We start from the raw sequence: 24,314 nt of genomic DNA on the forward strand, positions 1-24,314 counted from the left end.
CTTTGCCAAAACACATTAGTGCCAAAGCAAATGAGCAGTGGCTGCAAGATGATGGGAATGTTGACATATCAGCACAAAGTTTTGAATTGAAGCTTCCAGTGCGAAGGATATAAGAAAAAGCACATAACCAAACATAAAGGCAGCTCTCCGAGCGTTCCAAACAACTGCTGCAGGTTCTAATGAAATGTAAAATGATGAGAAACCGAGGCACATTCACTACTAATTCTGGATCCCCAAACACAAGGTTCAAACAAAGTATCTAACCAGGTGACAGCTCAGTCACAAACTGTCCAAAATCAGTGCACACGTTAACAAAGTTCACCACACATGTCATAGTGGTTTCAAACAGAATTAATTTCTATGTATGAGCCAATATTTTGATTCATTAAAAATTGAAAATATTATTTCCTCACTTAGGATTTCAATCATTTTGAGTTTCTTAAGAAAATGCTCTCACTGAAGACTCTATTCTACTGTCGCCAAAAAAATTGGTTGGGTGATTTACAAATTCAGCTATCTAAATTGATTTTTCATCAGATACAGCATACCTTTGTGACTTTACTCCATGTGTAGGTCAAAGTCAAGGGCAGATTTCCAAGATCTTGTATTGTAGATGATGACCATGATGAAGGATCGCTACAGGCAAAGAAGAAACTCTTGAGTTAAGGAACACATTACTGATATTGCTTTGCAGGATAGTAATCACTAGATACGACGGCAACTGAAATATTTCCTATTCAATGCGATCAGCCTCTATCAATTAGTCTGCAACTAACCCCAACTTGAGGAGCCGAAGGAAGTCCCAGTGGTCGAAAGCTTTAGGAAGCATAGGTTCATGGTCACCTATGCTTCCAAAGCCTGCACACACTTTCCTTTGCTGCAACATGCCAGGTTTGCAACTCAACTCCATTTATATCCCAATCCACCTGCTTTTATTTGGGTATGCATGTGGATTGTTGCAAAGACAGTGGTATAAATCTTCCAATCCACTCTGGCAAGGGAATCACCGTGGCGGGACGGAGATTTCATGGACATACAAAAGATCCCTTGAACATAGTTGGGAACCTCCAGTCCCGGGGTGAGGGACTGGAAAACCCCTCCAAGAATCAACATTCAAATTAGAAATTCATAACATTACAAGCATAAAAGTAAGCAACTCAGGTTCAAATTGTATGGAATTATGTGACCATTGAACACTCACCCATATTTGCTGACTCTACTATTTAGTCGAGCTTCAATGGCTCTCTTCTGATCCTCACTGTACGAGTTGCAGGTCTTCAATGCATCCAAAATGGAAATATCAGATGCTGTGATGATGGATCCGTCGAGGTCACATACCAATCTACCCAGGATTGTCACACTCTCCTTTGTCAGGTTCCTGCTGGAAGTTCCCTGAGTATTGGCAAAATGAGCAATATTAATTCAGCAGTAGAATATGTTTACTGTTCTTTTGTGTACGGAAGGCTGAACATCCACAATACATCACCAAGTAGCAGATTGGATTATGTTGTGTTCATTGCCTCAAGACTAACTGACAGCTTTCCAGTACAAGGCACAAAGCTGAAATTCTGGAAATAAATATTTTGGTGCCTGCCAGTTTTAAGATAACATCAGATGCAACAGGAGCTAAGCAAAGTCAATGAAGCAAGCTTTAGAAATCTATTAATACCGTCTGGGTCACTCAAAGAATGGGTCCGTTTCAAGCGGCATTTCAAGACTTTAAAAAACAATTTTTATCATGACGTGATGTTCATTTGGAAGCAGTTGACTGTATCTGTGGCTGGTAAGGTAAGAGATATCGGCACTGGTTACCCTTCAATATCTTAAACTGGCAAGTTGTTGTGTGCACAGAGTAATCTGTTGCACGCTCCAATGCGGCTACAGAGTAGATTGCACACCTGCATGGCTTTCCACAGTCTTTGCAAGGAAGTAAGCTTTAATTTTATTTTTTCCATTCATATATGCCACATTTGCAGACATTCACCTTCAAGAAGTCCTTGAACCTTAACTCAGCCTACCTCGCAGGCAGTATAAATCACAAAATACTTCAACACTGTGGTAACTTGACCAGAAAAAATTAGTCGAAAGGCATTGTGAAAGTTAATCTTCTTTAAAATTTATCAATAGCAAAGTTCAAAATACAGTGTGGACACAAAAATGGGTGCAGCTAGTTAAAAATCGAAATAACAGTAAATGATCAGAATTAGAACTAACGGCAGTTAAATACAAATTTACAGAGGTAACAACAATTAATATCGGCACAGCATTTACGGACGATATCACTAATGGATTAAAATAAGAAGATGCATATTATTAACATTTTACCCCCCTAAAATTTTAATCCTCCTTAAAGACAGAAATGTGATGATATGCATCAGCAATCATGTAAATAGTAATGTATACGACCTCCAACCAGCAGGTGGAAGTCGAGAAAAATCACACGACACTGTTACCTCAGGGAGTCTGGAGATAGTCGTCGTAGTGGATAGTCATATTTGATCATTTTACATAACTTATAATAGTTAGTAGTTTTTGATAATTTTCTCATGTTTACCTAACCCAGGTAATTGTTAAAAAATAAACATTTAACGAGCCAAGAACAAGACGTTCTCTAGGGCACGATTCCTACTGCCCAAGCACCAGAACGTAACAGGGGAGCAGGATAAGCCTTGAAGACATAAAATGGTATCAGGACTGGCTTTGAAGATCTAACAAGATACCAGGGTTGGTTTTGAAGATCCAAAAAGACAAAGATAACAGAGAAGAAAAATAATTTCTCCGAACCACGCAGAGCACTGGAAAATCTCACTCAATGCACAACTAGGCATCGAAGTCCAGGATGGAAGGTCTGAAGACACCACACCAGCTTCGAGTCACTGGTAAGTAGATGCAAATTGGCGCACATTTAAACAGCAATTCACACTCTACATAGCAGCTCTGGATCTTCAGGCACAGCCTAATGAATGTGGAATTGTTGCGCACTATAGCAGGTCCACAGGCGATAGAAATCTTTAACACCTTCGTATTCAATAATGAAGCTGATAAAAAAAACTTTGATGAAGTTGTGAAAAAGTTTGATCGATCATCGGAAAAAAATGAAACGTTCGAGCAGTATATTTTTCGCATGCGTACACAGCAGGCAGGTGAATCAGCTTCTCAACAGACTTGAGGTTAAACGCGCAGACATGTAATTTTGCAAGCATCGATGATCACGATCAAATCATGTTTGGGATTAGTAATAACAAAGTTCGGGAGAGATTGTTGAGGGAGAATGAACTCCAGCTCGACGATGCTATTGAGCGAGTTGGAGCGCCATGATGCCTCCGAAGCTGCCCACCGGATCTCCCGCATACAATGAGACCCTGTGCACGACTCCCTCCCCAACTGGTCCAATCCCTCTTCAGGGATTGCACTAAGCGCCATTGCCAATGACTCTATCGGTAAGGCAAAGAGCAATGGGGAGAACGGATACCCCTACCTCTTCCCACAATGCAGCCCAAAGTACCCCAATTACTAGGTTCCTCTGCAAGCTCGCAACCGGCGCCTTAAGCCGAGCCCAATCTACAAACCCCTGCCCTTACCCGAACCGTCCCAGCACCTCCAACAAAAAGGCCCATTCCACTCGATCAAACGCCTTCTCCGCGTTACTCGCTACCACTACCTCCATCTCCTGCCTCCCCGAATGCATTGTAATTACATTGAGTAGCCTTCTCACATTCGCCAACAGCTGCCTCCCCTTCACAAAACCCGCTTAGTCTTCGCCTTTCACTCCCGACACACAGTCCTCAAATTGTAACAGCAACACCTTCGCCAACAACCTGGTGTCCACGTTTAACAACGAAAACTCTACCGGGAACCCGTCCGGCCCCGGGGCCCTCCCTGCCTCTATCATCCCCATAATCTCCATCACCTCCTTCAGCCCAATTGGGGCCCCCAGGCCCTGAAACAGCCCGTCCTCCATTTTGAGGAACTCCAACCCATCCAGGAACTGTCACATCCCCTCCTCCCTGGCACGGGACTATTATAAAATGCTTCAAACATCCCATTCACCCCCTCCGGGTCCATCACCACCTTGTCTTCAGCATCCCTGACTTTGTTAATCTCCCTCGCCATCTCCTGCATTCTCAACTGATGGGCCACCATCCTGCTCGCCTTTTCCCCATGCTCATACACTGCCCCTCTGACCCTCCAGAGCTGCCCCATTGCCTTCCCATTTGAAACTAGCCAAACTCCATCTGGAGCCTCTGCCTCTCCCTCAAAAGTCTCACCTCGAGTGTCTCAAGTCCATCCTCAAAATCCCGTCCACCAGTTTTGCTCTCTCCTCCCACTCCATCTTCTCCAATGCGCCCAAATTGTTACGAACACCCCCCTGACTACCGCCTTGAGTGCCTCCCACAGCGTGCCGGCCATGACCTCTCCCCATCTCGTTCAGCTCCACATATTCACGAATGGCTGCCCTCACACACTTCCTCATCGCCGCTTAAAACCGCATCCAACGTCAACTGCGGGCGCTTTGCACACCCACCTCCCCCCCACGGGTCACTCGCAAATCCAGCCAGAGTGGTGTGTGGTCAGAAACCGCAATCGGCAAACACTACGAGACGGCCACCCCCACCAACAACGTCTTATCCAACAGGAAAAATCAATCCGGGTGTACACCATGTGCACGAGATAAATATGAAAACTCCTTCGCCCTTGGCCTCTCAAATCACCACGCGTCCAACCCCCGCACCCTTGCGCTCCATAAACTCCCTCAGCTCCTTCACCACTGCAGGCACCCTTGACGACTTAGGACCCGATGGGTTCAAGCTCGGATCAACGACTCTATTAAAATCTCGCCCCCACCCCCCATAATCAACCGATGAAAATCCAAGTCCGCAATGCTCCCTGACATCAACCCAATTTGGGGCATAGTCATTTACCAGAAGCACCGGCATCCCTTCTGGTTCTCCTGCATCATTCCCATTTCAGCAACCAATGAGGCCAATTGCTCTTCGTGCTCCCCCACTGCCTCCTCCACGTTCTGGATCGCCAGGCCCTGGGGCTCCAGCCTCTGCTCCACTTGCGTGAACCCAGGTCTCAGCGGTTCCACCACCTTCACTCGATCTCTCAGGGCCTCCTTCCTCTGTTGCAAGAACTTGTTATTCAAGAACTCCACCAACTACTCGGTTGACCACTGACCCTTGTCCTCCACCATCTTTTCCTGTGGTGTACCTCGAAGACTCTCTGCTCCCGCAGCTCTTTCCTTCTTGCATTACTCCTTCTCTGTGGATCCATCCAGAAGCCACACCAGAGGAGTATCACCTTTCCCAGGCACACCTGTACGCTTTACCCTCAAATATTTTGCCATTCGGGCGGGGAAAAGAAAGAAAAAAATCCATCGTGGGCGGGATGTTTCCACCAAACAACCATCAAATCGGAGGCAATTTCATCAGGCTTATTCTGGTTGCTACACTTCTAGTTCTGAATGTCTTGGATCCTTTGTCTCTGCTACAAGTCCTCAGTCTCCCCTGCTGAGCTTTGAAAAACGTTCCCCTTGTGTTTGGTGGGTATGTCCTTGCTTGACCATGTTGTCTGTTGTGCAATGTCCAGACGGGAAGTGCTGGCTGTTCTTTCACTTTGCGGTGTTCGACTATGAAAGCGCATGTCAATTGGTTTGTCTCAATGGATCAGCTTCAATTTCCTGTTCACAGAGTTTGCAAATGTCGGCTCAAATTAGTTCAAGCTCCTCATATTCACCTGCATTTCGGAGCACATTGGTGAACTCATCAATGTCGTTAACTGACTCCTGTCGTGTTAAGCACAGAGATAACACGGGCTGCAACTGGATGCAGCTATAACTGAAATATACTCCAGACCTTGAAGTTCAATTTGATTTATTGAACCGGTTAGCTCCGTTCTATGTGAGTTCGACTCTCTGCTAACCTAAGTGTGATTACTCTGTCTGACTGAACCAGACTAGCTCTTAGCCACGTGCTGTCGAGTTATGTGATATATACACCTGACTCACTCTGTAGATGTCCCCAGTGGAAAGAGACAGAGTGTGAGTGCCTCGTGCCTTTTATAGTGGGAAACCCTCCCCCAGTATTCTGCCTGCTGATTGGTTATGTCCTGTTCTCTGTGTTCATTAGCTGCCTGTCTGTATCTCATTATGTGCATGTCTGCATATCATGACAACTCCAGTTTCACGAAAGCACATCCAAAGACACTGCCGGTGTGATCACAGATCATTCTCTTTCTTTTCAAGTTGTTCAAGTGTTTGGAAGATCGTGCTTCCTCCATTCCTCTCAGTCCCTTCCTGCTCAGTTCACATATAGTGGAAGAAATAAGTCTGTATTCATCTTAGTCATCAGTCACTTCAAGTATTTTACTTGCAGCTTCTTTCTTGACTTGATGCAGTGCACCCGCCTGCACGCCACAATTGGCTTTCTGAATATCTTTTGCATTATTGGCAGCCATTTCCATGCCCTGAGAAATTTAGGGATCTTTCTTGAAACTAAGTGTGGACTTTCTCATAAAAATGCTGCTGAATGCTGACTTTGTTTATGCAACAAACTAATCTAGCCTGAAGCATGTCTTCCTAAGCTGCCGCAATTCAGCAACAAAGTTAGCTGCAGACTCTACTATCCTCCAACACACACAACACACATTTTCTCGCACTCGGAGATACCCTTGGATCCCTGCTCTGAGGCCCGCACTGGATCATTTGCGGTCTGAGTGCCCTGCTGTATGGTCCTCCACAATAACTGCAGTGCTGGAAGGCCCTCTGACTTCCTATGCCAGCGAGAAACGGCCCCCACTCCGAGGCCTGCGCTGGACAAACCTCCACTCCAAGGCTCACTCTGGACCCCCACGCTGTGGTGTCCACTCTGAGATCTGCTCCAAGGCCTTCTCTCCCTTTCACTCCGCTGTCCACACTCATCTAATCAGAGGCTAACTTCTCCAGACACCAGCAGATGTGTAGCAATTTCCAAATACCACAGACCACCTAAGACCGCCGGTACCGCGGACTGCAGTTTGAGGACCCCTGCACTAACCAATGCACTCATGATCAGAACTCAAAGCTGAATACTGACGATTTTGAAAGCTTTACTGAACAGAATGATGAAAGATCATCAATCAAATAGAATGGGCATCTGTGACGTGAGTTGTCAAGAGATTTATTGTGGCCATCATTATTCTTTCAGCTTCACTCAAGTGCTGGTTTTAATAAATACGCGAGGAGTCAGATGAGCAACACAAAGAAGATTTATTTAAAATACGTACTATTTATAAAGGGGCCCAGTTAGACTTTGCCAGGTTGTCTCACTCTCTCGGTCTGTTCCTATCTGGTTGACCTTATATACACATGGTAATGGCCCCATAGTTAGCAGGGAAGCTCATACTCCTCGAGCCACACGGGGAAAACAATCAAGCCAGCTCTGTGTACTTCATGTAGGTTATTAAACTGGTTCTTGAAGGACTACTCTCACCAATCACTCTCCACGGCGGAATCATAGAATTTACAGTGCAGAAGGAGGCTATTCGGCCCATCGAGTCTGCACCGGCTCTTGGAAAGAGTCCCTACCCAAGCTTCATGTAGGTTATTAAACTTTTTCTTGAAGGACTGCTCTCACTAATCACTCTAACACAATGGCGGAATGTTGAAACATTCCTCATTACCTGACATTGCCACAATGTGAAACTGACTTTCATCAGTACCAGCAAGAATGCTGACTAAATTAATGCTTAGCTTGGACCGATTCACTATTTTATCCTTACCAAACAGATCCTGGCATCGTTTAACAGATTTCGTCTTCTTGCTGACCATTTTCGTAAGACATTGATGTTTGACTTTCCAACTAATTTGAAGAATTCTCGGCAGTTGGAGGACCTCCTGAACTGTGCAGAGCTGCAAAGTGAAACAGGAGCTATGTTCAGATTACATGAAGGAGAATGAACTGGTGATTTCTCCAATCCCAATTTTCTCTCTTTTACTCCGTTTCCCAAAGAAACGTGCGGACACAAAGATATTCATCTTCAGATACATACAAACAAACTTGTGTGCACTTCAGTGCAAGATCCCAGATTCTTCTTTCCCCTAAAGCTGGACACTGAGGATAACTGTCACATCCATAAAACTGCCTTTACAGTCTCTCATTTTGCAATGTTAATTTATGGATTACATTTAGCACAGAACTGTCAAATATTTAAATTAAAAACCTATGCTGTTGAGTCAAATTCAAAATAATTACAATTGTTTTTCCTCCTGGTTCATTGGAAAAGGTGTTTATCAGGCAATGTTCAAGGGTCTCTGTGAATTCATAATTCTACAAAGCTCCAGGACATGTGGAAACTTCATGCTATTGATAACTGGTCTAAAGCACTGCCAAATGAGTTCAACTCATCATATTTTCCGATGTCACGCCATAAGGAAACAATTTTACTTTTGATCAATGTGACCCAGATACTTCCCTATCGCCTTTGCACAAATGGAGATCACCATCATCAAAGCTTTGTTCAACAAAACAACGGAGGAGAATTACAAGGAAATATAACATACTTTAGGAACAGCAGGACGTCCACAGGGAAGGTCTCTATGGCCAATGAAGTTCCATTAGCAGATAGTCTAGCAGACATACAGCTCAGCTGAAAAAAGAAGTTGCAAGTACAATGTTGAGAACACAACAACGTGCATTCGCTAACAATATTCAGTATTTCCTTTTGTGTTTTGTTGCTAGATGTTGGTTAGAGGATAGCTTTCGCAGTGGTTGATGAGCAGCAGGAAACAAGGAAACTAGCTATATCCAATGTTTCACCTCTGTTATAGCCTGCCTGATTGCTATTGGCTGGGGACTATTGTCAATTCTACAATCCTTAGTGAGTATGAGCTCCCCCAATGAGGAGAGTAGAGAAATCATTAGCAGAATCACCTGCACAAATAGAGCTGGCCAGTGTGGAACCAGCTAGAGAAGAGAGAGTAATGGTAAAGCTCCGCTGCTGCTGTAGATATGTAATTGTAAATAAAGTTATTTCTTTTTGACTCATCAAACTTGTGCTGGATTCTTCGTGGCCCTGACAAAAAACCCCATCAAATTGAAACTTGTGACTCAACTCTGCTACTTTTCAGACTTAAAATGAAAATCGCTTATTGTCACAAGTAGGCTTCAAATGAAGTTACTGTGAAAAGCCCCTAGTCGCCACATTCCGGCACCTGTTCGGGGAGGCTGTTACGGGAATCTGCCTCGGTCTGCTTTCAAAGCCAGCGATTTAGCCCAGTGTGCTAAACAGCCCAGAGTTTCACCAGTCTACTTGACTATTAAGTCAGGAAGCTTGTTAACTCAAGTGGATCTGACATCTTGATAGTTGGATAGCTACTTTACATTGTCAAAGGTGTGTCCAATCAGTTGTTTGGTCAAGGTTTATATTACCTGCTTTTTCATCTATGGCTATTGTCCTGACATTGCAGGACTTAATAATAAGTGCTCCTAGCGATAATTTTTGGAACTTGGAAAAAATGTCATGAATTAGATTCTGGAGGTCCTTGAATCCAACACTCATTTCCATTTATTAGAATTATTTTGCTTAATTTTTTAAATCAGTATATTCTAGGTGGGATTCACTGTCCCCAGGATGCCCGGCATGCATTCCTCGATGGAACAGACAATCGGGGGTGTTGAGGCAAAATTTGGGATAGGCTCAGGAGACCGATCTGAATGCCATGCTCTGATTCCCAGCTGGCGGAGTGAACGCATTCCTTGCCGCATTGCAGCGAGAGTATGTAAATAAATGCAAAGGGGTTATAATGACCTATTTGCATCTATTTTGTCTCTCTCTGCTCCACCCTCCTGTGGCCGGGAATCATGTGGGCGAGGTTCACTTGTGCTTTCAACAATTGTGACCCTGGCATGCTGGATCTCACAGTGGGGGGTGATCGTTCCCCTCTTTGCCCAGCACGAGGTCCAGCACATCAGGAGCACAATGGTAGAGATCATGTAAGCCAATCAGAGGTCCAAACAGCCCTATTCCCCCCTCCACCCCTCCTGCAAAACACATTGGCCCCGAAACACACACCTCCCACACCCCCCTGGATTACCTGGTCCCCTCACCCCCAGACTACGTGGGTGACCTGTCCCGCCTGCCCCCAGAGACTCCTTATGATAGAGAACCCTGCCTCAAGGAATCTTGTGATAGAGAGATTCCCACAAGGATCCATGTGAAGGGAGACACCCACAGCGACCCCTGTGATAGGGAGAACCACCCCCCCCCCCCACGCTCCATGGGGACCTCTGTGATAGGAACCCCCCCAAAGGTTCCCTGTAATAAGGAGACCCCCATAGGTACCCTTGTAATTGGGGGACCCGCCACAGGGACCCCTGTAATAGGAGATGCACAAAGGGACCTGCTGCCGAAAGAAATCCCCTCCACATTCCCCCCGCCTCCTCTCAAAAAAGGGAACGCTCGTCTCAAAGATAGAGAACAGTCCAGAAATGGGTAATGAGGTAAGTGCAGTGGTAGGAGAGGTAAGAGCAGAGAAATCACACAATTGAGTGATTGGAATGCACTTGGTTAAACTTCTATCTCTTTGATGTGGTCAATGTTTACAAACATTGGAATTTCACTACCTTGGCAACTAAAGATTGAAAGGATATGAATGGATCAAAACTGCAGATGGTTGTTACCAGCTGTTAATCACAGACCACTCCTCCAAAGCTACAAATCACCTGCAGATAGTGGATATGTGGGAATCAGACTCAGGCATAGATGCTGTCCTTTGCAGAATGGCGACTTGGAGCTGCAAGCTAGGTATTGCAGCTATAATGGTTGCCAATGGCCCTGTCTGGCCTGTTATCTAGCTTCCAGACCGGGTCCCTTTTCTGGGTATGTGGGGGGACTGTGGTGGGGGGTTCTTTGGAGGGGTTTACTTCAGGCAGAGGGTCCCTGTGGGGGATCCCTCTATTACAAGGGTCCTTTTGGGGGCTCTCCTTATCACAGGAATCCCTCGAATGGGTCCCCCTACTGCAAGGGTCCTTGGGTTGTCCCCCTTTTACAGGGGTCCCTGGCAGAGTCCCTCTACTACAGGGGCCTGGGCGTGGAGAGGGTCACCCCTGTACTTGGGGATAGAGAGCAGCCAGGCTATGCGGGGCAGAGTGACTGCCGTGCAATGATGGTGTGGTTAGGGTTGATTTGCGGTGCCGGAAGGGCGGGTGAAAAAATGATCACGGAGTTACCTGGGAATCCTCGTATTCCAGGCCATACATAAATTTGCATGGCGTGCAACAATGAATTGCATTCCGCCTTCTGAACCCAAGGGAATGGTAAAATTAGTGTAATTCAGCTCTGGCGGGAGAACATAATCTCCCAAACAGAGAATCCAGCCGTCTATTTCTCCTCCAATGTGATTGTTATGAAAGACCTCACCTGACTTTCGTCAAACACTGCCCCTTTACCCTTCATTGCTTGCAGTAGTTGAAGAAATGTAGAAAATTCCAGGTCCTTCACTGCACCACAGCTGAAGCCTTGAAGGACAGAAGGTGAAAATCTGAAACAAATAATGGCATCATTACGTCATTTCGAAACATCTCACTTTGTTCTAATGCTGAGAGACTGAGCCTACTTTAACAATCATGAGGAACTGAGGAACAAGGATTTTAACATTAGTATTATCCTATATCAATCAAAATGTAGTCCACGTATGGGTCAAATCATCCAGGTCTATTTAATAATTCCAGGTTCTATTTTATACCAGTTGCGTATATGGATTGGAACTGGTATGAACAGAACAGTTTGCCTTGAAAGATTATTAGATCAAATATGGACCAATTGGAGTTCCCTATGATGGGACCCAAAAGTAGTCATTGTACTGGGTAAAATTTCAGTTGGTAAACAATGCTCTGAGTAAAAACATCCATTCACAATAGGTTTAATAACTAGCTTAAATGAACTAAATCACAATTTCTCAGGAAAAATATTTTTACTCAACAGGTCATATTAAAAGAAAACTAAGTTATACAGATGATAACAGACAGAAAAAATTGCCAGAGATCCAGATGCATAGCAAAAAAAAGTTTTACCTTGAAAAATTGTTGCTGTTTCTGACCACACTCTCAAAGAACACGGCAGCCTGTGGAGCAAAAACATTTAAATCATTAATATTCACAATAATTACAGACTGCTTTTACACAAAACAATCAGACCAGGACAACATGTATGATAGCGCCACATCTGGTCTGATTTTTAACTGATGAATTAATGTTTATGTTTCAGTTGAACTGTTCCAATTCTCCGTTACCACGTGCCCCCCCTCTCCCACCTCACTACTGTGCCCCACAAGGTATTATCTTTCAATGTCAAAGCAGCAATTCACTCACCTGTCTGGGAATCCACTGTTTGTTGTTAATGTCACTGAGGCTCAGGTTTGAATTTAAATACACAGGCGGCACATCTTTGGCTAGAACAGATGGAACGATGCTTACTCTTCTTTCAGGGTCATCTACATTCCGGAACACCTGAATTAGAATGAAAAAGAATAGAAATTAAAGTGTTCAGGAGGCAGCAGCACCTGGAGATTAAAACAGTCTTGATGCAAAGGCATCAACACTTAAAAAATAAAAGCAGCAGTCAGAAACAAATGAGATGTAGATCAATTTTATTACCATTGATTATACATTCCATGTCACTCACCTGCAGAACACAGATGAATTGTAGAGTTTGTGGTGATGCCCCAATATTCTCAACAAAAGTTGGATTTGAGAATACATTGATGAACACCCCAGGATCGATGCGCTGGAATACATCGGTGGGAATACCAGACACCAAGCTTCCCAGACCCAGCAGATTCTGTCTGTTATTGACCTAGTTGGAAGGCAGAAGGAAATCAAAACTGTCACTAGATTGTCACAGGATTGAATCATTTTCCCACTTGCCGTGGCATGGCAGTGCAACTATAAACATCACCAGCTCCAGTTTACCACACATTTGACAACAGAATGGACAATGCAACATACACAAGATATACTGCTGTCAAATCTATTGGCTTCACTTCTCCACCCTTAGCCTCAGGTTCAATTTTGCCCAATTGACACAAGAACCTGCTGAAGATCATTACATCCCATTTTGTGGGTTTTGTGTTGCTAACACCCAGGATGGATTCTGCATGTAGTGTACACAAAGACCACAAAGCTAATTTAAGTTAACAAAGGTAAATGTTATTACAATACTTATTATACAGTTCGAACACTATTCCTAAAGCTAGCAATACTGTAAACTGTAATTACAATCTACACTATACCAACACCTATCTCACACACACTATCTCTACTTGTTCTCTGCTCTCGTCCTACTCTCTCTAACCTTCTCCCAGAAGTCTGAGAGGCATTATTTTTATTAATCTGGTCCCCAGCTCCATCTGATGGTAGGATAAAATACTGCATTAGCCCTTAGTGTGCTAGAAATTATACATAAGGTCACACATTTAACAAGGTAAGAATGGACACAGCATAAGCAGCATCATAAGAAACTCTAACAAAGTACTAAAATGTATTTCAAATTTGCTAATTTAAATAAATTGAGCAAAATGGTGAGTTGCTGATTGGGATAAATCTGTTAACAGCCATTTTTTTTCCAGGTGCAATCTTTAAACAAATAACAAGTTTCAGGTGCCAGCAATCTGAAAGTTTTCATCTCCATCACATTCTTCTCAGAATCCCATCTGAAACACATGAATAAGATTCTGCCCCACTGGCTGAACCCAGATCTGATGAAAAGATAGAGAACATGGCACTTGGTACTTCTGATACTTTCCCCATCCACAAAAATATAAAAGCCACTGCGCCACGCTGGATCTCCTTCCCCCCCTCGATATCACAGGATTTTTACATCAGAATTTTATCCGCTCCAAGGACAATTTGTTTATTTTACTTAAACAGTGGGCGGGATTCTCCGATGGCGAGTCAGAGTGTCCGTGCCGTCGTGAATGCCGTCGGGGCCAGCAGCAGGGCCGCGAGAAACGCGGTGGCCGTGGCGCCGGAGGAGCGCCGTCATCGCGTGATGTCCGGATGACACCGCACTGCGTCATTTAATGTGCGCGATCCACGTACAGGCCCCAACAGAGAGAGCTGGCTGAGCCCCGCCGTGCCGCTCCCAATGCCTCCGGGACAATGACCTGGAGGCATTGCTGGACGTAACTGAAGAGCGCAGGGCGATCCTGTGCCCGCGACCCGGCCCCCGCGACCCAGCCAGCACAGTCAAGCGCAGCTGCCGTGAAGTGGGCATCGCCGTCAGCGCTGTGGGCCACACCTCCCGCTCTGGAGACCAGTGCCGCAAGAAACTCCACAACCTCACGAGGGCTGCCAGGGTAAGTACCCTAGAGTTCCCACGGGCCACACCCCACCTCTCCCTCCCCCCCCCCCCCCCTCCACCACCATGTGTCGCGCCACCCCCCACCCAACCCCCCCGGCCCACGCAGGAGGGGAGGGGCAACACGTTGCACCCGGCCCACATGGGCACCTCACCGCCCTTGCAAGCTGCCACAGCGTAGTGCCCAGTGCCCCCCCACCCCCAGTCATAACGTTGCCAACATCTGCGCGTTTTGCTGCTGACCGCCTAACTCTGATGCTTTCCCCTCCCCGCAGGACAAGACAGCCCACAACCATCGTGAGCGTGCAAAAACCAGAGGGGGATCACCTGTGCTGCACCCCATCACTGTCCATGAGCAGAGGGCTCTGGGCCTCGCTGGCGGAGCCGCCACCCGGGAGGTAGCGCCATGCCAGATCGGAGGAGCAGTACCAAGTGAGACTCCCCTGCCTGGCTACACTCCCTCAACCCCTCACCTTCCCCATCCTCCCCCCCCCCTCACACTGCACCCCCTCACACTGCCCCTTCAATCCCCTAACCCCCCCCACACTCCACCCCCTCACACTGCCCCCTCCATCCCCTAACCCCCCCCTCACTCTCCACCCCCTCACACTGCCCCCTCCACCCCCTCACACCCGACTCCGCGTGTCTAACGATACATGCTTTATGTGTATTCCAGGGCTTGCAGCCGATCGTCCCGGAACGTCTCAGAGAAGCCCCTGCCATCCAGGTCCAAGTTCATCCGCCCACAGGGACGCACGCCAGGGAGGGGAAGGAAGATGGACAGGAGGGCCCTCTTCCAAGGCTGGGGCACAGGAAGCGGACACACAGAGGACCGATAGAAACGACACTGACGTTCACAGGACGGACAGTCAGGACACTGACGGCCATGAGACGGACAAAGAGAGGACGGAGAGCCAGGTCAGTGACGGACAGAGGATGGGGATTCTGGACAGTGACGCACAGAGAACGGCCAGACAGATGACGGACAGACCTGACACGGCACCTCACATGGGCCGGGGACAACATCCATAGGTCCAAGGATCGACCCAGGAGTCCCCAGACCTGGGGTCCGATGAGGACATAGACCTTGCGTCACTGCTGTCACCCACACCCTCGACCATCGCAGATACATCCACCTCGGTTGGGCACATTAGTGATGAGGCTTCTGGGACACTGACTGGTGCGCACCACACAGCCGAGCTGTTACAGCAGGTGGAGGTAGGAGCAACCGAGGGGCTGGATGGTCGGAGGGAAGGCCAGGCCCAGCACCAAGCTGCCATCCAGACGGTTCCCAGGTTCCTGGACTTACCAGACCCACCCACAGACCTGATGCGTTTGGAAACCCAGGGAGTGGACAACGGGATGACGGCCGCCTTCCAGCATCTGCACGATGTCCATGAGCAGGGAGTGGTGCCAGTCATGGCTGCCATCGAGGCCGACACCACACGGGTGGCGTCCTCGGTGGAAGCAATGGGGGCAACGGTTTCGGCCATGGGTCAGGTTCTGCAAGGCAAGGGGCATCATGTGCACGCGTCATCCATGGCTCAGGACAGGGCTGCCCTCTCACAGGCAGCCATGTCCCAGAGCCAGCTGGACATTGCCGCCGCGCTCCGGGGTCAGGCCGAGTCTCAGCAGGCCATGGCCCAGTCTCAGCAGGCCATAGCCCAGTCCCAGCAGGCCATGGCCCAGTCCCAGCAGGCCCTGGCCCAGTCTCAGCAGGCCATGGCCCAGTCCCAGCAGGCCATGGCCCAGTCCCAGCAGGCCATGGCCCAGTCCCAGCAGGCCATCGCTAAGAGCATCGGCGGCCTTGCGCACATGCTGGATGGCATCGCACAAGCCCAGCGGGAGGTTGCACAGTCCCTGACAGGGATGGCGCACTCCCTGAGCTACATCGCTGCGAACGTTCAGACTCTAGTCGATGCTACAGCAGGCCTCCAGGACTGGCAGCGCTTGGTGTCGGTGGTGCCACGGTGCTGGTCTCCGCTCACACCACCGTCCCGTAGTGAGGCCTGGGGGCCACCGGGCTCCCCGAGGGAGGAGGAGGTTCTGGGGCCCGTCCCGGTGACTCCAGCAAGGGAGGTCCCGGAACACTCGGACTCCCCCCGTTCCGTCCCTGGTGCATCTGGTGGGCAGCGGGCAGAACAGGGTGGCACCAAGCCATCCAGCACGCCCACCGTGCAGCCAGGCCCATCCAAGCCGGGTCGCCCCAGGAAACGCGTGCCGACGGGGAGCCACGTCGCAGGGCAGGAGTCTCAGCAGTCTGTCTCCACTCCTGCTGTACCGTCTGGGGAAACACCAAGGCGTAGTGGTAGGGCCCGTGAGGCAAAGAAGTTAGACACGTAGTAAGTTGGCACGGGTGCAGGGCACAGTATAGTTAAAGGGGCTAGGGCACTTGTATGTGAATGTCATGATTAATATCACTGTTACATCAAACATTGATGCCTCTGTGCTGTGTCCGGTGCCTGAGGGGTCGTGAAGGGGACCGAGTGCCGCTGGGGTCGAAGTTCAGTAAAACAGTGAGGCCGGGTGTGTGTTCCCCTCCACCCCGCTAACACCCCGTCATCCTCGGCACACTGACGCCAGCTACCCCACATGGCCATGTGATGGAGTGTCCATGACGCATACAGGGACCACCCAGGTGGAGGGTGTAGCTGTGGCCATGAGTCAGACATTGGCTAACGATCTGGAGCTCACAGCTCATTGCAGAGCGGGTTGTCATCATTCAACATGGCACTGATCACACCCGCTTACACAAGCAACTGTGTGAGACCATCCCATTGTGCCGCAGTTGGAAGGTGCTGTGAAAGTGGTGGTGTGGTATTAGGTGATGTACGGTAGGACCTGTACTACAGGTTCGCCAGTAGTCCCTACCTGTATAAATATGCGTGTCCTCCAGCCAGCAGCTATTTCGCCAGCTGCTGTGGGAGGCCACACATCTGATAGCAATAAAGCCTCAGTTGGATTCAACTATTGTCTTTTGTCCAATTGATCGTGCCTCAATTTATTGCTATCAGTTTCTAAGGATGGACCTCCGTATCAAACCGGATCGCCTGCAGCTGGATCCGCACTCAAGCGACACCAGAAAGGACTTCCAGTACTGGCTAGCTTGCTTCGAAGCGTATATCAACACGGCACCAACCCCTGTTCCGGAGGCTCAGAAGATTCAGATTTTATATTCCAGGTTGAGCTCCAAAGTCTTTCTGTTAATCCAGGACGCGCCGAACTACGCTGAAGCCATGACTCTACTCAAGGACAACTACGCACAGAAAACGAACACGCTCTTCGGCAGGCACGCATTCGCCACTCGCTCTCAACTCCCTGGTGAGTCCATAGAAGACTTCTGGCAGGCCCTAATCCCACTAGTCCGGGACTGTGACTGTCAGGCCGTTACGGCCACGGAACACTCAGACCTCCTTATGCGGGACGCTTTTGTGACTGGAATTGGGTCAGATCTCATACACTCCATCTTGGCTACCCCTCAGCACATGGGCACCACCAGCGTTCCAGGACCCGGGCTCACCAGCCGCCCCATTACCCGACGACCAACCAAGACTCGCCTCCATGTCAATCGACCAGTCTCGTCCACATAACCTGACCACGCATCCACCAGCGTGAAAGTCGATGGACGTGTAACCTCCTCCTGCTGGACCCCGGGTGCACCGAAAGCTTCAGACACCCGGATACGGTAAGGCGCTGCTCCCTCACGATACACCCCGCCAACCAAAAAATCTCCCTGTCCTCCGGATCACATTGCGTAGCGATCCGGGGGTACTGTACGGTCACGCTCACGGCCCAGGGCGTAGAATTCAGCGGCTTCCGCCTCTACGTCTTCCCTAACCTCTGCGCTGCACTAATACTCGGCCTGGATTTCCAGTGCAACCTCCAGAGCCTAACTCTGAAATTCGGCGGGCCCATACCACTCCTTACTGTGTGTGGTCTCGTGACTCTAAAGGTCGACCCATCTTCCCTCTTTGCCAATCTAACTCCCGATTGCAAACCCGTTGCCACTCGGAGCAGACGGTACAGCACCGAGGATAAGACCTTCATCAGGTCCGAAGTCCAGCGGCTGCTTCGGGAAGGCATCATCAAGGCCAGCAACAGCCCCTGGAAAGCTCAAGTGGTAGTGGTTTGGTTAAATCTGGGGAGAAACACCGAATGGTCATGGACTACAGCCAGACCATCAACCGGTACACGCAGCTCGACGAGTACCCCCTCCCACGCATATGTGACATGGTTAATCAGATTGCGCAGTACGGGGTCTTCTCAACAGTGGACCTGAAATCCGCCTACCACCAGCTCCCCATCCGTAAATTGGACCGTCCATGCACCGCCTTCGAGGCAGCCGGCCGTCTATATCACTTCCTTAGGGTCCCCTTCGGCATCACAAACATGGTGTCGGTCTTCCAAAGGGAGATGGACTGAATGGTCGACCGGTACGGGTTGCGGTCCACCTTTCCATACCTAGACAACGTCACCATCTGCGGCCATGATCAGCAGGACCACAACGCCAACCTTGCTAAATTTCTCCACACCACTACTCTCCTAAACCTCACTTACAACAAGGAGAAGTGCATGTCCAGCACAAACCGCTTAGCCATCCTCGGCTATGTTGTCCAGAATGGAGTTCTGGGGCCCGATCCCGACCGCATGCGCCCCCTCATGGAGCTCCCCCTCCCCCACTGCCCCAAGGTCCTCAAACGCTGCCTGGGGTTCTTTTCGTACTACGCTCAGTGGGTCCCAAACTATGCGGACAAGGCCCGCCCACTCATACAGTCCACCCAGTTTCTCCTTTGCCATCCCATGCCCCGACATGACGTCTGCCACCATCATTAAAGCCCTCAACACAATCTTCACTCTGTTCGGTTTCCCCGCGTACATCCATAGTGACAGGGGATCCTCATTCATGAGTGATGAGCTGCGTCAGTTCCTGCTCAGCAGGGGTATCACCTCCAGCAGAACGACAAGCTATAATCCCCGGGGAAATGGACAGGTAGAAAGGGAGAATGGGACAGTATGGAGGGCCATCCAGCTGGCCCTACGGTCCAGAGATCTCCCGGCCTCCCGCTGGCAAGAGGTCCTCCCTGATGCACTACATTCCATTCGCTCATTACTCTGCACTGCCACGAACAATACACCCCATGAACGTCTTTTTGCCTTCCCCAGGAAGTCCACATTCGGGGTATCGCTCCCGACTTGGCTCACAGCTCTGGGAACCGTGCTTCTCCGTAAGCACGTCTGACTCCACAAGGCGGACTCGTTGGTGGTGAGGGTGCACTTGCTCCATGCAAACACCCAGTACGCCTACGTGGCGTTCCCCGACGGCCGGCAGGATACTGTCTCCCTCAGGGACCTGGCACCAGCAGGTTCCACCCCCACACACCCTCCGCCCCTGGCGCCACCCTCCCCTCTCCCATCGCTCCCAACAGCACCCCCCCCAGGACCATCCGTCCCCGCCCTACCCACGCCCAACGATGAAGAGGATTTTGGCATGCTCCCGGAGTCACCATCGACCAGATCAGCACCAACATCGCGGACACCACTGCGTCGCTCCCAGAGGAACCTCTGACCGGTCCACCGGACATCAAAGGAGATTTGTTTGCTCAAATCTTGTAAATATTAACTCATTGTTGTATATAGTTATCCACCACCCCATCGGACTCAATTTTAACAGGGGGTGAATGTGGTAAACCACTGTTGCACCTGTATTAGGTGATGTACGGTAGGACCTGTACTACAGGTTCGCCGGTAGTCCCTGCCTGTATAAATATGCGTGTCCTCCAGCCAGCAGCCATTTCGCCAGCTGCTGTGGGAGGCCACACATCTGATAGCAATAAAGCCTCAGTTGGATTCAACTATCGTCTTTTGTCCAATTGATTGTGCCTCAGGTGATGTAGGAGCTAGGGTTGTCGGATGGTGTGGGAGGTGAGGGGTGCTGGGTGGTGCGTTTGGGCGGAATGGTGGTGCAAGTGCCTTGCTCAGCGATGCCCTCCCCTAGTTCGTGAAACGTGCGGCGATCAACGCCTCGCGTGCTCGCTCAAGCCGGTGGCGTCGTGCAGCCTCCCGGCCATATGCAGCCCCCATGTCATCTCTGTGCCCCCCCCATCCTCCTCCTCCTCATGTGCAGATGCATCGCCCTCTTCGGGCTCCCCCTGTGCCTCCTCCTCCAGGACGTCGCTTCTCTGCTGGGCTATGGTGTGCAGGACGCAGCAGACAACAACTATGCAGCCGACCCTCTCTGAATGGTACTTAAGGGTCCCTCCAGAGTGGTCCATGCACCTGAATCGCATCTTCAAGAGGCCAAAGCACCTCTCCATAACACCCCTGGTTGCTGCATGGGCCTCAATGTAGCGGGTCTCCTCGTTGGTCTGTGGCCTCCGTATAGGCGTCATCAGCCACGACCGCAACGGGAGACCCTGTCGCCCAGCAACTAGCCCCTCAGCCGGGGGGTGGGGGGGGGGTCCCTCGAACATGGCGGGGATGTAAGATTGCGCCAGTATAAAAGAATCATGCACACTGCCGGGGTACTGGGTGCACACGTTCATGATCTGCATGCTGTGGTGACAGACCACCTGAATATTGATGGAGTGGGCCCCTTTCTGTTCATGAACACGTCCCTGTTCTCCGATGGTGGACGCATGGCGAAGTGCACCCCATCAATCACCCTCTGGACCATTGGTATCCTGGCCACAGTGGCAAATCCCGCTGCCCAGGCATCCAGGTGTACGCGGTCCTCTGGAAACTGGATGTACCGGTCGGCGATGGCATACAGGACGTCGGTTACTGCTCGAATGCACCGATGCCTGTGAGATACCAGACAGGTCCCTGCTCTGCGCCTGGAATGACCCCGTCGCGTAGAAGTTGAGGGCTACCGTCACCTTGACGGTCACCGGGATAGCATGTTCTCCCCCCGTTCCACGTGGTGTCAGGTGTGCCATGAGGTGGCATATATGTGCGACGGTCTCTCTACCCATTCGGAGTCTCCCCCTGCATGCCCTGTCCAGCAGGTCCTCGAACGACATGCGGTGACGGTACACTCGAAGCCTCATGGGGCGCATCCGGTGCCTTGGCACCACCACCTGCTCCTCCTCCTCCCCCTGCGCCCCATTAAGATCAGAATCCTCGTCCTATGCATCCCCGACGATGTGGTGGTCATCGTCCCTCTCAGCCTCCTCCTGGACCTGTCGGGCAGGCGGGCCTGCAGCCTGAGCGGGTGGCATGGGACCCTCTGCAGCCAGTCCCTCTGCTGCAGCCGCCACTGTCGCAGCTGCTCTGAGCCACCTGCATCGACGCTGCCGAAGGGGCACCTGCAGGGCAACAGCTCCCACCATGGCAGCAAGCATCACTGGCTGGTGCGCAAATTTGATGAACTGCAGGAGGGGGAGGGGGGGTTGAGGAGATACAACATGTTTAACGATGGTGCTTTGACACCTCGACAGCCAGGTGCATTGGAATACATTTGTTCCCCGGTTGCCTGGTATCGCTACATACATGCAGGCACCCTGAACCTTGCCCCCAGTCTCCGTCCACCGCCAGGTTTACCCCGTCCCTCCTCATTGCGCCACCGGGGACTGGCCATGCCCTCACGGGGGCTGGGTGTCTCGATCCTGTGTGTGTGGGGGGGGGGGGCTGGGCGCACCCAAGGTCAAGGCGTGTGGCCATGCGGGATGGCGGCGCCAGTGGTCTTTGCCCATCAGCATGACCTCAACTTGCAAGTGGGTCTTCGCCACCATCCTGCCATGGCAGGCCGGCTGGCATGTCGCTCCCGCAAACCTCCCCCCCCCCCCCGGAATATGGAGGCCCCCTGCCCCGACCTCCCCCCCCCCCCGCCCCCCTCCCCGGACATGACTGCACCTTTCCCCCCCTCCTCCCCCCCTCCCTCCTCCTGCCCCTCCCCCCGAGCATGGCGGCATCCTTCCCCCGCCCCCTCCTCCTTCCCCCACCCCCTCCTCCATTCCTCCCCCTGCCCGAGCATGGCGACATCCTTCCCCCCCCCTCCCCCGAGCATGGCGGCACCCTTCCCCAAAACCCCTCCCCCGCCAGGACCGGCCGTAGACGCCACAACATGTTGCCTCTGAGAACGGCGGCCGTTCACCTCCTCACTCCGCATCGTGAGCCTGCACGACTGGCTGACAAATTTATTTAGCAGGGGTGAACGGCGACGGCGGGACCTGGGATCACGTTGTCGGGACTTCGGCCCATCCAGGCTGCTGAATGCGGGGGGCCCGGTGAATCGCCATACTTAGCACCTCGGGCAGACGCGGCGCCGACATCACTGACGCCGTTCTCGCCGGTTGGGAGAATGGCGGGGCGGCGTCAGACCGGCGTCACGCGAAAAATCGGCGCGAACGGCGATTCTCCCAAATGGCGCGGCATGGGAGAGTCCCGCAAAATATTCTTTACCTGCCAGTGAATCATCTTCATAGTCTGACTGTTGCATTGCAACAATACATTAATAAACAGTTGGCTCAAACATAGCTACTAATCCAGTAAACTAACACATCAAATAGAGTCAGAGTCATACAGCACAGAAAAGGCCCTTCGGCCCATCACGCCTGCGCCGGTGAAAAAACAACTACCTAATTTATTGTAATCCCATTTTCCAGCACTTGGCCCATTCGCCTTGTATGTCCTGGGATAGCAAGAGCACATCTAAATACTTCTTAAATGATATGAGGGTCTCTGCATCCACTACCCTTTCAGAAAGTAAGTTCCAAACTCCCAGTTTTTCCTCACATTCCCTCTAAACCTACTGCCCCTTACCTTCAATCAATGCCCCCTAGTCATTGAACCCTCCACCAAGGGGAAAATTTCTTCCTGTCTGCTCTATCTATGCCCCTCATAATTTCATACATGTCAATCATGGCATTGTTTGTCCAGGTTATCTGCTTTATTCATCTATAAATGTAAGTTATTCATTTCCGATTTAGTGAGTTCTTACCTGCAGGCCATTTCTGAGTAACTTGCCGACAATCGTACTGGCCTGGCCGACATTCCAGCCTTTGACTTTACCCAGGGTTGGCAGCGCATTCTGCAGAGTGTCACCATCAATATTTAGAACCTGCGACACTGAGAGTCCAACAGCCGTTTGCCCCAGTGAATTCAGAGTGCCGACTGAAAAGCTGTTAATTTTGCTCACTATTGCTATTGACAGCTGAAAAAGAAATAAAAATAACATTAATACTCCATTTCCTTTAGAAGATGTATTTCACTGTTTGGCAGTAGATCTTCCCATTTACCTTCAGTTGTTCATCTGTTGGGCCTTCAGCAGGTACTGTTCCATTGGTAGCGTTAGGTGGCACGATCAGCCCACACACCCGGTTTATCTTCACTGTTACAGCCAGGACTTGCTGTTCAGTCAAGGACTGAAGTAGATTTGTTTCAGTAATGAAGCAAACCAGAGAGTTTGGCAGACTGCAAAAGAATGTTGATTATAAAGTGTATTAATGCATCTTTCAGAACAACCGTATTCTGCAGCTTGTAGATACAAGTTATTACATATACGAAAGCCTTTGAGAATGACTATGTATGGGCGGATTCCTGAATCCTTTTGTTTGATGTTTGTATCTAAAATGCTGAGGGTTGTTTGGGGGTTGGTGGGAGGGAGCAATTGTTGGCCAGGGGTTGACATTGTATTTGTTACATTGATTGTTTGTTGTTAGGTGTAAATTTGGATGAAAATGTGAAAAAGGAGAATAAAAATATTTATTACAAAAAAAAGAAAGCCTTGGAATATATTTGCAGTATGTCGCATTGCATTTTTTAAACAGTATAAATGGTGACCTAAAATTAAATGCTATTGGTCCACTCCATAAATTGGAATTTTTTGCCAGTCCTGTCATTTTAAAATTATGCACTATGTCCTGCCTAATGGCTGTAGTCATCAATTGAAAGAATATATTCATAGACGAAGAAGAATTCCGACAGTGCAGGAGGCTATTCGGCTCATCGAGTCTGTACCGACCCTCTGAAAGAGCACC

At 49.8% G+C, this 24,314-nt stretch overlaps 1 protein-coding gene across 1 annotated transcript in view; it reads right to left on the bottom strand.

The window, feature by feature from the left end:
• LOC140393469 (uncharacterized) overlaps positions 1–24,239 on the bottom strand; it is a 470,641-nt gene extending 446,402 nt beyond the window's left edge. Inside the window, exons 1-11 of the mRNA XM_072479798.1 lie at positions 24,202–24,239; positions 23,574–23,748; positions 23,276–23,488; positions 12,664–12,834; positions 12,351–12,488; positions 12,054–12,103; positions 11,401–11,521; positions 8,543–8,628; positions 7,762–7,891; positions 1,202–1,392; positions 549–636 (exon numbers count right to left, since the gene is read on the bottom strand). Of these exons, the coding sequence (XP_072335899.1) occupies positions 549–636; positions 1,202–1,392; positions 7,762–7,891; positions 8,543–8,628; positions 11,401–11,521; positions 12,054–12,103; positions 12,351–12,488; positions 12,664–12,834; positions 23,276–23,488; positions 23,574–23,748; positions 24,202–24,239 (1,401 nt within the window). The remainder of the gene's footprint in view (positions 1–548; positions 637–1,201; positions 1,393–7,761; positions 7,892–8,542; positions 8,629–11,400; positions 11,522–12,053; positions 12,104–12,350; positions 12,489–12,663; positions 12,835–23,275; positions 23,489–23,573; positions 23,749–24,201) is intronic.
• Between the last annotated feature and the right edge of the window lie 75 nt (positions 24,240–24,314).

The sequence above is a fragment of the Scyliorhinus torazame genome, chromosome 17 (assembly GCF_047496885.1).
Source record: "Scyliorhinus torazame isolate Kashiwa2021f chromosome 17, sScyTor2.1, whole genome shotgun sequence".
Lineage (NCBI taxonomy): Eukaryota > Metazoa > Chordata > Chondrichthyes > Carcharhiniformes > Scyliorhinidae > Scyliorhinus > Scyliorhinus torazame.